At 33.1% G+C, this 16,042-nt stretch overlaps 1 protein-coding gene across 1 annotated transcript in view; it reads left to right on the plus strand.

The window, feature by feature from the left end:
- The window catches only part of LOC106465500 (polycystic kidney disease 2-like 1 protein), a 70,173-nt gene that overhangs the window by 29,116 nt on the left and 25,015 nt on the right, over positions 1 to 16,042 (plus strand). Inside the window, exons 3-5 of the mRNA XM_013925729.2 lie at positions 8,791 to 8,921; positions 11,650 to 11,900; positions 15,334 to 15,558. Coding sequence (XP_013781183.2) covers positions 8,791 to 8,921; positions 11,650 to 11,900; positions 15,334 to 15,558 — 607 coding nt within the window. The remainder of the gene's footprint in view (positions 1 to 8,790; positions 8,922 to 11,649; positions 11,901 to 15,333; positions 15,559 to 16,042) is intronic.

Consider the following 16,042-nt stretch of genomic DNA (forward strand, 5'->3'; position numbering starts at 1 on the left):
GATATTATTTGACATCCAAAGATAAGGTCAGAGTCGGTTATATTCTCTAGATAAATCTATTAGTGCATGTTTAAAAAGACAAAATTGTATTTTCACTCAACATGGTCCTTTCGAATATTGAAAAGGTCGATCAGAATAGAAATAAGAGTTAACATTAGATGAATCATTTAAAATTGATGTTAAAACTTTACAAATGTCTGTGGGTAGCGGGGGTTGTAAGATCACTAATATTAAGGCTGATCATTAAAAAAAAAACAGCGAGTGTTAACAATAAATAATAATGACAATTTCTTCTGTGCCAAGGCTGTTATCCTAGGTTTGGTACATCTCAGAAAAACACCTAATTATAAAGATTTCTGTGATCAATGAATATTAGTACTTACCCCCATGATATTGATCTTCACAATTCATGTAATGTTCCAATTGGTTCTTGTGGAATATAAAAGAGAATGATATTTGAACATCATTTAAAAGTTCAAATACACATTGCATCTTCAGATAATTTCCATACAGTTATCTACAAAAGACCATCATATTAAAAAAACGTTTCCTCTGGTTTCAGTATTATAACACCAATGAAGGGTTTCCTCGGTGTCCAGTATTTCTATTATAATTATGATAAAGGGTTTAATAAATTAAATAAGCATTATTGTGTGGGTTATTGTGATGTTTGTTACAGCAATAACTGCATAATCGAGGAAATTCCCGTTTGTAGTGTTTGTAACAGATTTTGTGAATCAATAGACTGTTTCAACAGATACAAAACTAAAAACAGAAAGTTTCCTTGTGTGACAATTTTTTTCAATGTAAAACATGTTTTGTTATCATTGACAGGACAAAACAGTGTCCTGAGTTTCACAGAAGTAGCAAACACATTGAGCAGGATGTCAAAAAATTTGTCATAACTGCTACACATCTATGTTTCCTCCATTCAAATGGCGTTAAAGACTCGCCCGAAAAATATTCGTTTTTTGATTTTGAGATTGACCAAGAAATGGGGACTCATAAATTAATGGTAAAGAAAACAATGCATGTGATGAGTTTTGTGAGTTCTTATTTTTCAAGGAACATAAGAATTACACAGCCATAGCTCATAACATGAAAGGATTTGATGGTCGTTGTATTTTAAATTATCTTATCCATCAAGGGATAAAACCAGACATTATTGTTAATGGAAGAAAGATAATGGTTATGACCATCAAATCCCTTACAATTAGAGTTATTGATAGTTTCAACTTTATCCCCATGGCATTATCATTATTCCCTAAAATGTTTGGTTTAAATGAGTTACAGAAGGAATATTTTTCTCATTTTTCTAACACAATATTAAACCAAAAGTATCAAGGTTCTATACCCAATATGAATTTCTATTCACCTGACACCATGGCAACACACATAAAAATGAGAAAGTTTTGGACTGGCAATGACAACAATGAGAGGAAGTATACCTCTTCGACTTTCAAGATGAGATGTACTGGTAAGATTCATCTTCTTTTGACAGATATTTTATTAAAAGTTATTATTCCTAAAGTTGTATGTTCTTATTGAAAGATACACAATCCTTCAATTGTGCTTATATGACAATATAAGCAAAAAGTACACATGCATTATCTATTTCATCTCATTAGGTATGTTGATCTGATGTTGACATACTCTGTCTACAGTTCAGAGATGAGTTTCTTGCCACCTGCGGTATTGACCCTTTCAGGTACACTACAATTGCTTATGTAAGCATGACCATATACAGAAGCAGATTTATACCACTGTGGTCTATAGCTCTTGTACCTATCCATGGATAGATTACAACTAAAAGCTATTGTCAGGTAAGTATACAGGGATTAGACTACATGCAACAGTCTGAAGGTGTTATTATCCAACATCGCCTTTATGGTGGCGTGGTTAAAATCTTAAATTATAGTGTTGATGTCTTCTATTAGGAGTGTAGCACTATATATGAATTTATGTGTGTTGTTATATTATGATCGTGAAACAATGAATATTGTTCTAAATAGACCCATGTGGTTTGTTAGAAAACAAACATACATTGGATAGGCAACATAAACCAGAAGCTCAAGGATATAAGGTTGTTTCAATCTGGGAACATGAATATAATCACATGAAATCCACCGATATAGATTTAATTAGTTTTCTTAAGAACTCCACTGTAGTTTCTCACCTGGATATATGGGACAGTTTCTATGGTGGTAGAGTCAATGCTAAAGACTTTTGTACGATGTGAAGGAAGGTGAAAAGATCAAGTACATTGACTTTAAGTCTCTTTTTTCCAGGGATGAATAAGTACTGTGAGTTTCTGTTGGTCATCTCATTATCATCACAAAATTTATCAGTTGTATGTAATTATTTTGGTGAAAAACTCTAGCCCTGAGGAAACTCTAGCATTATTTTTTACCTCTGAGAAGTAATGGAATTAACTTTCCCTTTCTGTAACACGTGTGTCGATTTTAGATTACCACCTCCATGTCGTCATTCTGATGATGAGAGAGCTGTTATTGGCACATGGATTACTGAAGAGGTGAAAAAAGCAGTTGAGTGTGGCTATCATGTCCTAAAAATATATAAAGTTTTCATTATTCCGAAATTTGTTGTTTGTTATTAAGCACAAAGCTACACAAAGGGTTATGTGTGCTCTGCCCACCACAGGTATTGAAACCCGGTTTCTTGTAGTATAAATCTGCAAACACACCACTGTGCCACTGGGGGCTACCCTGAAAGATCCATACAAGTGTTTAAAAATTATATAGACACATTTAAAAACTAAATAAGAAAGCTCAGGATGACTTCTTACTGTGTTATATCAGAGGCAAAACAGGAATATATTGTACATTATATTGAAAAGAAAGGAGTACAACTGACTTTTGAAAACATATATTTTAAACCAGGCAGAAGGTCAGTTGCAAAACTTTGTCTTACTTATTTCTTACTTATTGGGGTATGTTACATCTGTTAATAAATGATAACACTAAAATTATAACAGATGTTACAGCAGCAGTAGTTGTTTACATTGCAGATAGAACTAATGATCCCCCTCTAGGTGATTATCTCGGGAAATTTACAGACGAGATTTATGGCCATTAAGTCCTGTTGTAAGATCAGAGGATTTGCTCATAATTTTTTCAACAGTCAGAAGTTAAACCTCTCTTCAATGAAGAGTAAAATATTAGATATTTTTAATCATTCTCAGCATGCTGTTACAATAACAAAATGACAGAAAAAATATCTCAGGATATGAAAATACTATCTATAATTAACAAACCAGAAAGCAAAAATACCTCCTTGTCTACACCAAAAGACATATTTTATCAGATTTTAAGGCCATAAAATATGGCTATTAAATTTAATTATTTATCTTGCTTCATGAGAGGCTAGTCCTTTATATATAAAACAATTCATATTGTATGTATTATCATTGTAGTTTAAAATGGATTATCACTTACAACAGCCTTTCACTTGCTTAGTGTCGGGTCCAATTGGAAGTGGTAAAACTCACTTTGTTAGCAAGTTGTTGTGATATTATTTACCCTACTTCATAAAACATTGTTTGGTTCTATAGTGAAATTCAACAGTTGTATTTTAATGTAATGCAAACCATTCCTAACAACTGTTTTGTCAAAAGTTTACCTAAAACTTTTCGTGATTATTTATAACCTGAAAAGTCAAATATTTTTATAATTGACGATCTTAAGTGCGAAAATGGAGAAAATAAGGGAATATCCCAACTTTTTACACGTGGTAGTCACCATTTGAATTTATCAGTGTTTTATATTGTACATAATCTATTTCATCATGGTAGAGAAATGCATAACATTCGTTTAAACTCTCAACACATAATTTTTTAAACAATGTAACATGTCTCAGTTGAATGTTTTAGTGATACAAATGTTTGCAACACATGTCAAATACTTTTGGGAAGCCTATCGAGATGCAACTCAGTAACCGTTTAGATATCTAACCATTGATTTGAAACCACAAATTCCTGAACAATTACGTTTAAGAACTGGTTTATTTCCAGGAGATGAGATTGTAGTGTACATTCCCATGTGATGTATGTCAATACATCGTGATGACTTCGGGCGTAATAGATATTGAAGGATTCTATCTGAAGGATGGGCCAAACACTAGTTAAGAACTAGCATTCAAATCTTTATTCAATGGTTATATACGTGTTTTTAAAAAATACGTTTTTGAAGCAACTGTTATCAGAGACAGACCACAGGTCATGTGATTATGTGGCTAGAAATATTCACAAAATCCTCTGGGAATAAAGAACTATTGAGCACATCTATTTGTGAAATGTGGCTAATTGTTTACCAAAGGGAAAGAGAAAACTGAATTGTTGAGAAGTCTCTTCCAAATTAACTGCTATAATTTGGAGTCAGTTAGTTGTTCCAGAGTAATCAAACGTATAAATCAACTCTAGAATGCCCAATTCAGAATAATGAAATAACTTATAATTTTAGTGATAAAAAGTCGATGTTATATCTAAATCAATTGTAAATGATTGTACATATATATATGTGTAAATAAATAGATTTATGTGTTGCTCACACACACTCTTTTTGTCATTTATTTATAATGATACCTAGAGTTAAACATCACTAGAATTTGCTCCAAACATTAACAAAAGCTACACACAAACAAATTAAGAATATGATTGCCGTAGCTAACAATGACTTTACAATGTTCCCATGATGAATATACAAAGCAGAAACTTATATGATACAAGATATTATTGAGAGCATCGGCTGATAAGAAAACATCTGTTAAATAGAAAAGAAACTTACGAATACAGAAAGGCGGAATTTTATCATAACTTGTAGCACCAATACTTTCATTATTTGGTGGTTTGGCTGTATGGGCTAATAGTAATGCTGCTGATCTTTAAAATGGAACATGCAAAACGAATGATTCTCGTCCCTGAAGAACTAGTATAGTTGCTTTATCAACCTAAAGTTTATGAAAGACCCATTCATAAAGTTTTAAACTCTACAGATAAAGATATGGAATATAATGTCAAATAAGCTGCAACAACATCATGAAATCTTTCAATTGCAAGCCATGGAATCAGTTAAAATTAAAATGGAATTGCTGACTCATGAAAGTTTGGATATCATCGACAGTGTACCTCTAGAATATAAAAAAAGCTGAAATAATATTAAACTTAATACGTTCAACTAGAGATGTAACATGGAATGATCGAGGAAAAGTAGTGATTAATGGTGACATAATCGATGTATTATGGAAATGAAATATTTTTAACCCTACTTGATGGAAAGAATTTGCAGAACTATTATCATATGTGAATATCCCACAAGAAGTTGTTGGAAATGTAGACAAATGGTCGTATATGAAGACCCAAACAAACTGTATCTAGATGGACTCATTTTTAATAAACGAATATTGTATTATATGATCACTTATTTCTTAATAGTCGTCATGGGCTGTTGTCAACTGCTGAATCCTGTTAATATTATTAGTCATCTAATGCTTAACATTTCCTGCTGTAAAGGCCAGATTGTAATTATTGTTACAGAGAATAAACCAAAGAGAAAAAGGTGGTTCAAATTAATCAGATGTAGCAAATAATATAAATAAAATTCTACAATCTATTTATTATAATAGTTTACATCCTGCTAGCTACGGTGGCATACTAACTTTATATAGGTTAGAAAAAGCATTAGGTAAACCCATCAGTCTTAATCTGGTCAAGGACTGATTAAGGCATCAAGATACATATACACTTCACAAACCTGTTAGATATAGATTTATGAGAAACACAGTGATCATTTCTTTTATTGATGAACAGTAGCTGGTTTATTTAGTAGATCTATCTAGCTTACGTTACTATAACAGTCAGTTTAAGTATGTTCTGATGTGTATTGATGTGTTTCTAAATGTGCATGGGTTGTTCTACTCAAACAAGAGAAAGAAACATAGAGGCGTGTTTGCCAGAGATCAGCTGCCTAACAACTGACATCATCAACTTGGACCCAAGTCATAAGCCTGGAAGTCACTGGGTCTGTGTCTACTTTGGTTGAAATGGGAAATAAGAATATGTTCATCCTCTTGGTTTACTCCACGGACTCACAGCATAAGAAAACTCATCAAAAAAGAGCTGTCAAACATGAACTAACAATAAGAAGGTTGTGCAAGGACCTTATTCGACAATGTGTGGACAATATTGTATATATATATTATGGCTAGTACAGATGTAGATATGTATCCAAACAAATATTATTGTCCAAATGTGAATCTAACAAAGATATAAATGATATATTTGTTCATCATTTTGTTACAGAGAGACTTAATGTAACAACACCTTTTTATTTAGATCAAATATCAAAATCCTTATTGTACGAAGATTAATAAATGTTCTTAAAAATTGAAGATGTTGTCATTGATTTATGTTATGTAGACAATATTAATACCCTTATATCATAATAATCTTGTTTGTAGATTGCATGATAAAACTAAAATATCTCATGAAAATATTTTTATTTGTCATACTAATATAGAATACAGTTACTTACAGTTTACAGAGGAAGTCACATAGCTATTGAATAAGTTCACCATTTTCAACAAAATTGTCTCAAGGTATTTTACTAGGTCATATAATATGATTACATCATCATATTATACCGCCTAGTAATACACCCCTGGTGTTGAAGTCGTATTCATATGAATGAGTTACAAGTTAGGTCAATGCCCTTGGCACGTCATTACATTTATACGATCTTGTCGAAATCGGGTCAAGGTCATGTTTGTTTACTTCTGACTCCAGATGAGCATCTTAACTACTCATTTGTTAGTTGTTAAACACAGAGTTACATAATGGGCTATCTGTGTTCTGACCACTGGTGATGGTGGTGGAGGGGGGTCCGTTATAAGCCCTCAGACTTACCACTAAGATACTGTAAAGCTTGTGAACTAAATCGCTATTGATATATGAAACATGTCTTGCTGACTAAACTTAGCTAACTTATTTATTCTCTTCCGATTTTGCAAGCAAGCGTTTTTTATCCAGTATATCTTTAAAAATCCAACTACAGGTATATTGGCAACAATCCCTTAAACTCTGGCATAATGTAGTTAATCATCAGTCTTATCTACACAATGATATCTACTGGTCAAGACTGTAATATACATAAGTAAAAAAAATATTCAACGTATTGTTGTAATTAACAGTAAAAACTTTTCTACTATCGTTTTTAGAAATACATTTACATATAATTGTTTAATAGGTCTATTTATTAAATTTTATTTTAAGTAATTAGAATTCAGTCCAATTTTCATATAATGTTCAGGCGAATTATCCAAGAAAAAATCAAAAAAAAATCAGTTTTTTGTTTGATAAATATTATTATTTACAAAGGATGTTTTAGCGATTATAGGCACACATTTAGAGTATAGTTTCTCAGCAGCAAAAACTCAACATTTTTAAGAAGATGTGAAAGGTTTTGAATACTTGTTTCTATTGGAAGACACTTGAATATTTCAATAAGACGCTGATTATTTGCCTTTTGAATCATAAGATAACCAAGTGTAATGAGAATATCCAAAAATGTAGTATTCATGGTATTGTTCAAAACTGTGTAGACCAACAACACCTAGATAGTAACAGGTCATTTACGAAGTTATTAGAGCTTGTAACATATGATTTGTACTACTGTAGTTCTACCAACGTTCTGTTGTTATGAGTAGCTCATAAATAAATTGAGCTTTCAAGGTGTTATTCTTGTGAGTTGATAACGTTAATTGAGTTGTTACTACAGTATTTGATATTTAGGATAATTGGATATTTCAATTATTAGCGACTTTTTAACTGAAGCTAACTCAACAATAAATGTCTTAAAAATAGAACAAATAAATGTACACTTAGGAATAGATTTATCGTTAGAAATGAATACCGCTTTTTATAAACTCAGGTTTAAATTAGTTACAAAGATGTAGTTTAACAGAATTATCATTACGTTGAATGAATTGCGGTTATAAAATTATTGTTAATATGAGTCATTCACATACATTCTACATATAGTATGTAGATTGGATTAATTCATAAGGTGAATACGCTTACTCTTAATGGTATAATAATAAATTGGTATATTCAACTTCAGTGCTTACAAAATTAAACTGGTCCAAAAGTTCGTCACTTGAGTACCTAATGACAGTTGTAATGATAATAATAAAGGAGTGAATTGTTTTAATCAATCGATGTAATAACTACGGTTCATATCCATCTAAATCTGTTAAGTAATTTTAGGTTCACTGTAGTGACCTGTGTTAATTGAATCCACGAAATAGCCATACAGCACTATATAGGAAATTCAGCTTAAATGCATTCTTTATAATATTCTACATCATTGAAGATATATTTTGTTATTCGTGAAACACCATTACAATGATAGACGTGAGTGAGTTGTGTAAGGTCACTTGAATCGCTGTAAAAGAACAGGTAGGCAAAAGGTCTCTAAGGTGAAAGTCTTTGGCGGGTTCTATAAGGTTTCCTGTATCATAGAATATATCGTGTACGTAAAAGATCACTGTTTATGGAAGGTCACGTTGATGAGGGTCTAAAATTGTAATTATTGTGCCATACATATGACATTTGCAATTTTAATCAGCTATTATTAAAAAACAACAACTTGGAATTCACATATTTAACTTTCACATTATAACAAATAGATAATAGAAGTGAATATTGATCTTAACTATATTTTGAAAATGAGTATAGTCACCATTAAATCATCGGACTAATAACATCTTCTCTTCCAGTAACATTTGGAATGATGAGTTCCGTGATGTACTACCAAACCAAAGTAATCAGTGAATTGTTTTTAGAGTCGCCTTTCACGGATAACCGGAACAACGTCAAGGGTTCTACTCAGCTTGTGGATTTCTGGAGGGTAAGTATAATTAATCTTGTTATGTTCTATATACGCTAAGATAATCATGGCAGTCCGTTGGAACATATGCTACACAATATATGACTTATAGGTTTTGACAAAATGTCCTTTACTACCTCTAATAACTTAAAATACTTTAGGTGTTTGAATAACATGTGACTGTACGAGGGTTGTCTGAAAAGTTCATGGCTTGACCTGAAAAACTGGAATGCTTCTAGCTGTATAACAAATAGACTTACCATAGTTATAAGTGCAACAAATAGAACAATAGCACAGAGACAATATGCTAGTGCTACTAAATAGTCTTCTAAACATCACCAAAAAAGAAGAGATATTTGACGTACATCACGTAATACCTTGAACAGGGATGCCATTTTAAAATACATATGTCTGCTCGCTCACTCCTATACTGAGTAGGTGTGGTTTTCTCGATTTACAGCTTTGTGTGACAAGATCTGAAAGCTGTGAGAAGTATGGGGTACGCCAGTGTAGGGGGAGCCTTGAGAGAAGCTTCACTATCTGGGTTAGAAAACAAGCAACACTCTTTTGCAAGGAATTTATAATAGGTTTTGTAAATTAAATCAAGTTTGCATTCAAGAAGCATCTAATATGTAGTGTGGGAGTCTACAACTAATTCAAACTGCCGCAATCAGTTTTTTTTTACAGATGAAGCTTTGTTGAAGAGCGTTGTTTCTAATTTTTCGTGGTGAAAACCTATTCAAGTTGAAAGTATTTCAAGCGTTTATAAGGTGAACTCTGTCTTCGAGGCTGAATCAGTCAGCTTTTGTGACCATTGGGGAATTATTTAGTATATCAATAATTTTTTGAGCTTGAGGTGATCACTAAATTATTTTTCGGTTGAACTGACATTGCATCTGCCAAAGTGAGACTGTAATTCTGTCTTTCTCTGCTACTCATTCTGTCAAACAAGCCTCCCATTTAACAGAAGATTAGTTTAAACGTTATTTGTACTTAGTTGGCCAAGTAGTATACTTTACATGAATAGTACCTGTCTCTTTCACATTACCTACATGAAATTCTAGTTATTGCCTGAACTAGATGAAAGGTTAATTAATTAAATTAACTTATTTATCAATGCTTAGTATATGCACACAACCACAACTCACGGTACATCACCCAAATGACACTGTACACTATAGAGGGTGTGCCATTACATGTACAGTACACATGCACATACACACCATAAGTGAAAAGAATGCACACACTACACACACACACAGTGATGATATATATATATATATACAGGATATCAACACAAATGAATGAATGATGCATAATATCATGTCATCTTGTATGGAAAAAGTGCACGAACGAGTGTAAAAAAATATTTAAAAAATAGAAAGTGTAGGAATGGGTGCACCAAAAAAGTGAGGAAGCAAGGTAGGAACGGGCATGATGTTATAAAACTGTACAGTCTCACGTGTTTTTCTGTGTTCATGATACTATACAACTTTTAAGTACGTACAAAAGTGTGTCTATGATTCTTCTACTTTTTTATAGAAACTAACGAATGCATAACGTCGATGCATAGAAACTTATTTGGATTTTTACATTTGTATTGAAATCCACCTATATAGATAATGAACGAAATCCTGTTGCTTCTTATGGAATTGCAAAATGAGGGACAAATTGTAAAGCAAACAAAACATAAATGTTATGGGTCCGCATTAATATCTGATTCTTCTGGTGTCGTATAAACAGACGTTGCAGTACATGCATTGCCTCCAATAATTCAATTCATAGAAACCTCTAGTCATTGTATGATAAGCATAACTAAGTTTTATAACTTTAGTCCACCTGATTTATTGTCTACAGGATAGAAAGAATAAACGAAGTAGGCAGGAATAGAATGTTGGACACTCTTCTTGTGAGGCTTCTGTATATATTTATATAAAATTATAAGAAAAGTAAAACAGTGTAAAAATAGCACTTCCAAACCCATGATGATTGTAATCAGGTAAACTATGAAGATCTGGCATAAAGAAACACACCAGGAAAGGCAATACCAATAATAACACCAAGTTACAAGTTATAATGTGGGAAATTATAAGATATATCTTGAAGTTTGAGGTATCTGCGGAAACAGGACATACAAAGTTGTAGGGATACATCATCTACCACATTTAACCTCAATTTGCACGTCTCAACTGTTGTAAACAAAAAACAGATAGGAGTATGAAAGCTCACAACGTTCCATATCTATACCACTTTTCACTGACCGCAGACAGTTGTGGGAAGGTGGTTGCAAGGAAATAAAGAGAAAAATGATACCAGTAGGTTATTAAAACACACTTCTGAGTTTTATAAGTAAAATATATCCCATGAAATTGGCTTAGAAGCTCTCAAAATGGTCAAAACGTTAGTAAAACCGTAAGAACCTAATAGACCATAGATGTTTTACTATAACACATATTGCAGTATTCTCAGCCAATACTTTTAAAATTATTAATCAACTTTTACCTTTAGCGACCTACAATTAACTAAACATTTGCAAAATGAAAGCCTGCCAATTATATTTCCAGTTTTTTTGCAATACAAGAATTATCTTCTGGAGAAGTTGACACACCAAAGCTTTGAAAAAACAACAACAACAACAAAAACCAGAATAAAGAAAGTAGTTTTTCTGGAGATAAATTGCATATTTATTCCCACAATTTTTATAATCCTCCAGTGTACATTAGGTTTGCTAAAATCTTCTTTTTTCTAGTTTGTAGATTATGTAATGCTGGACAGTCTTTACTGGGAGACATGGTATAATGACAATCCTACTGACCTAGAGGACCGGAACATTCTCTATGAAAACCGACTTTTAGGACCTCCGAGATTACGACAGCTCAGAGTGAAGAATGATTCCTGCAATGTGCATGACGACTTTAAGAAAGCTATCTCCCAGTGTTATGCTGTCTATTCCAGCCATATTGAAGAAAAAGAACCCTTTGGACTAATGAATGGAACAGCGTAAGACCATTATTATGTCTGTTTAAGCTAACAATACAAAACGTTATATTATGTTATTAACGTTGGCTATGCATGGGAGATCCAGGAGCTCATTAGATTATTTGGTTCGTTTGGCCTGTGCTGATATAATGACATTTAAAAAACATCTCACTCTATATATAACTAAAACACTAGTAGCAGATATGGGACACTGTGAGTATGAGCACCCATATCTGATCCAATATTTTTTTTATTTTCTGTTTACCTTGGTAGGAATTTTGGTTTAAAGTTTTTCGGCTAAGGGATGAGGAACCGCCAAGGATGTTCAGAAACTTTGGTTTCTCTTCATCCCTCACACAAAATCAATATCACAATTGAGTAGGTCTTAGGCTAATTAGTAGAATATTCTGGCTATGCCAGCTTCAGGGCAAATTAATGCGACAGGCAAAGGAGGCGAGGTTGGCTTTGGGACGGACAAAGGGGATAGGGCGAGCAAAAATAAAAATAAGGTACTGGAGATTGCGGTTAATGTGGAGTCTTATGGTATAATAAACATTTTTAGTGGTCATATGGTCCAGAGGTTTAAAACGGAGGTTAAGTGTGGGGCCCCCTTTCAGGACGGTGGGGATCGTGCGGTCCAATGTCGTAATTTTGCTGTGGGGCGGGGGGACAGGAGTGCCCAGAGAAAACCCAATTTCACTGCTCGGGCACCTAATAGAATGCCCGAACAGTGCCTTTACAGTGAGACCTAAGAAAAGGTAAGAAATACATGTTAATACACATAGCTATTGTTGTAGATAAATTTCTGTAATATAATTAAAAGGAGATTTATATGTTGCCCAGGGTTGTGGTGTGGCGGCGAGTGATTAAAATTATTTTTAGCTTTTCGATAATACTATAGGGCTAGGGTAGTGGGTCTTTCTTTGGTGGAAATGGTATTAAGGTAAGTCTCTGGGGTGTAAAGTGGTAATCTGTTCGATAGTCTTGTTGCTCTGATTTGATTTGTTTTTAGGTTCTGGAATAAGCAGTCAGGCGTGTTACACATAATCATATTATCATACTTAAATGAAGGTATAATGTAGGTGTTAGAAATAGTCATCATTGTGTCTGGTTGGCACCCTTTTCATTTTACCCCTATTTCCTTTATATAGTTGTATTTTTGTAGAGCAGTGCTACTGCTTTTTTCGAAGTGATTGTTCCATACTGTGCGTCTATTGAATGTGATTCCTAAGAATTTAATTGTACTAGAGAAAATGATACTTGTATCATGAATTTTAAGCTTAACTTTGGGGAGTTGTTTCTTTTTCTTGCGTATACCTCTATAAAAGGTTACTGCTTGTGTTTTGTCGGAGTTAAGTGCAACTATCCAGCGGTTGCATCATGCTGTTTGGTTTAGAGTAGCTTGAACACATGAAGCAGCGGTCCTCCGGTTTGTTTGAAGTGCTCAAAATTGCTATGTCGTCAGCGTATTGTGATACATTAGTCATGTAGAGTTCTGGGAAAGGAATGTCATTAACAAATATGATGTATTTAAATTTGATGACGAGGAACACGCTTTTTAGAAAATAAAAGTTTGGTAACGGGAAATAAAGAAAACTTTATTGTAAATGTACAACGTTTCGACAAGATAATGTCATCATCAGGTGCAAGTAGTTTACATGGACATAGGAATATATATACAGTATGGAACAAAGAGGTCACATGATTGGAGATTGCTTAACAGTTCAATGAAGGTATCTTGGTACCCAGAGGTGTTGGTTTCGGGTGGAGCTGTTTTGCTCACTTAAGATAGCTTCCTTAATTTTGCGTTTATTTACGCTTGGTTCTTTTTTTTCAAATTACAGTGTTTTGTATAGAAATTCTATGTTTTTGAGTTGCAATAGTGGTAAACATGGGAGGGTTTTTATTATGTTCGTAGAATCTGGTTTCCAACTTTCTTCCAGTTTCTCCGATGTAGAATTCTGGACAGTTATTGGACATTATTTTACAAATGACAATGGTATTGTGTGATTCTATGTATGTTTGTACTAATGATTTTAGTTTAGCTCCGGTTTTTTGAGTGACATTGAAGTCAACAGGAACTTTATGTTTATTGGCAATTTTTCTCTAAGCGTTTATTATTTTTTAATTGATTTCAGGGATAAATGGTAAATTGCGGTGTAATGTTGTGTTGTTGTTTGATGTGTTAGTGTCAGTTTTGTTTGTGAGTTGAGTTTGAGGTTTTTCTTTCTGGCGGTTGTGTGGAAATTTTTAACAATAGTTGGTGGAAATTTGTTGGTGTGATTGAAGAAATGCTATATCAAGTTGATTTCTTCATCTATGTAGTCAGTTTTAAAGTAGCCTTGAAGCTGTGTTCATAAATTAAATCTGTTCCCAGATGGTTGCACGTATTGAATAGTTCATATTTTTTGTGGTGTAAATCCTCTTGTATAGTAACATGTAAGAATGAAACTATCATAACTAAATATTATTGTACTTTGTCCTCTGTCTACAAGTTCTGTTAGTGACACTGGATACGAGTTTAATTCTATTTTATATCATGTGTGAGGCCAGCGAATAGGGGTTAAATCTAATAGGCAGTTTATTTCAATCATTGGGTTTTACTTCTTCAGAACTTTCTCTTACTAGAGTACGTTTTATCATTTCTACTTTGTAACATGTATGTACCATTATTGTATTTGTTTTTGGCCTGTTTGACCGGAACTTGTTTTACCATATCATCTCGGGTAAGATATTACTTTGTTTTCTTTAAATGTTAAAATAGACGTACTGTATTTTTATTTTTATAACTATAATTTCAACGTGGAACTATAATAAATGCCACTTACAACTGTAGAAGCTAAATAATCTTGCCATGCAGTCTTTGTGGTAAAAGAATTTGAAATGCATGGTCTTTTTTATTGTAGTTATCTGTTGATTACAAATAAATTAGTTACACAGTCAGGTAGCTGCTAAGTAAGAGAGTCATTTATAATTTTAAAATGTAGATATTTACCATAAATAATTCTTATTGAGAGCTCAATATAAGTAATTACGTTTTTTGTAAAACGGCAAAAATGTTAAATTAGGGCTAAGCAGTGTTATTCGCGTTGTTTTTAAATAACTTAACTGGTGTTTCTAAATGTATATAATCTGTTCTTAAGTATTTAACTACAGACATGGTCCACTTTTGAAGCATCCTCGAGCTAGTCTATTTCATGTTAGAACTTGTGTAAACCTTTGATGATTCGAGTCAGTGAACATGCAAATCAAAGAGTGATTTAAATATTTAGGAATACAGATTTAGTTGTTAGAACATTGGTGCTAAAGATTACCTGAAAATGAAAAATATATGATGTTCTTATAATCTTAAACATTTGCCTTTATAAATATTCAGATTTGGTTTTAAAAGAAACCCTACAGCGCTTATTTAAAGAAGATCATCTGTTTGAATTTACTTCTTTTTTTTACCTAGCTGGACATATAATTCAGAGAAGGAGATGAATGGTTCTAGTCACTGGGGACTTATAGCCACTTATAGCGGAGCTGGGTCCTACATAGACCTCGGAACGAACAAATCGCAAGCTCTGTCTGTCATGAATGAGCTACGGGAAAACTTATGGATCACTCGAGCTACAAGAGCTGTATTTCTGGATTTTACTACATACAACGCCAACTTAAATCTATTTTGTGTTGTGAAGTAAGTCTTCATCAATTGTTTGGACACTCATGCAAGAAGAAATTAAATACTTTTACAAAATCTGTAGAATTTGGGGTGATTTTAGCTAACATTCCACAATATCATCTAATTTTCTCATGAGATAACACTGGTTTGTTTTGATCACATAGATTTATTTAACCTAATGTTGCACCATCTCATCATCAGTCTGAAGATGAATATATACTAAAATTAAACAAAGCTAACTGAAATATTTGGGATAATTTACCCGAAAGTGGGCTAAAGGCCGCCTGGATGGGTCACCTATCTTAATCACTCGCACCACTATACAGTAATGTGTTGTCTGTTAGTGATTAAGCAGACACTAAAATGACGTCGCATATAGGATGCTTAACGTTGCAAGTTGTCCTGTCGTGACGTCATTAGTACATGCACATGCCACGAATCACGAGAAGAATTATGCACTCTGTAGGCTACAAAACAGCAAAACATATGAACTTCAAAT

Source organism: Limulus polyphemus, unplaced genomic scaffold (assembly GCF_000517525.1).
Source record: "Limulus polyphemus unplaced genomic scaffold, Limulus_polyphemus-2.1.2 Scaffold68, whole genome shotgun sequence".
Classification (NCBI taxonomy): Eukaryota; Metazoa; Arthropoda; class Merostomata; order Xiphosura; family Limulidae; genus Limulus; species Limulus polyphemus.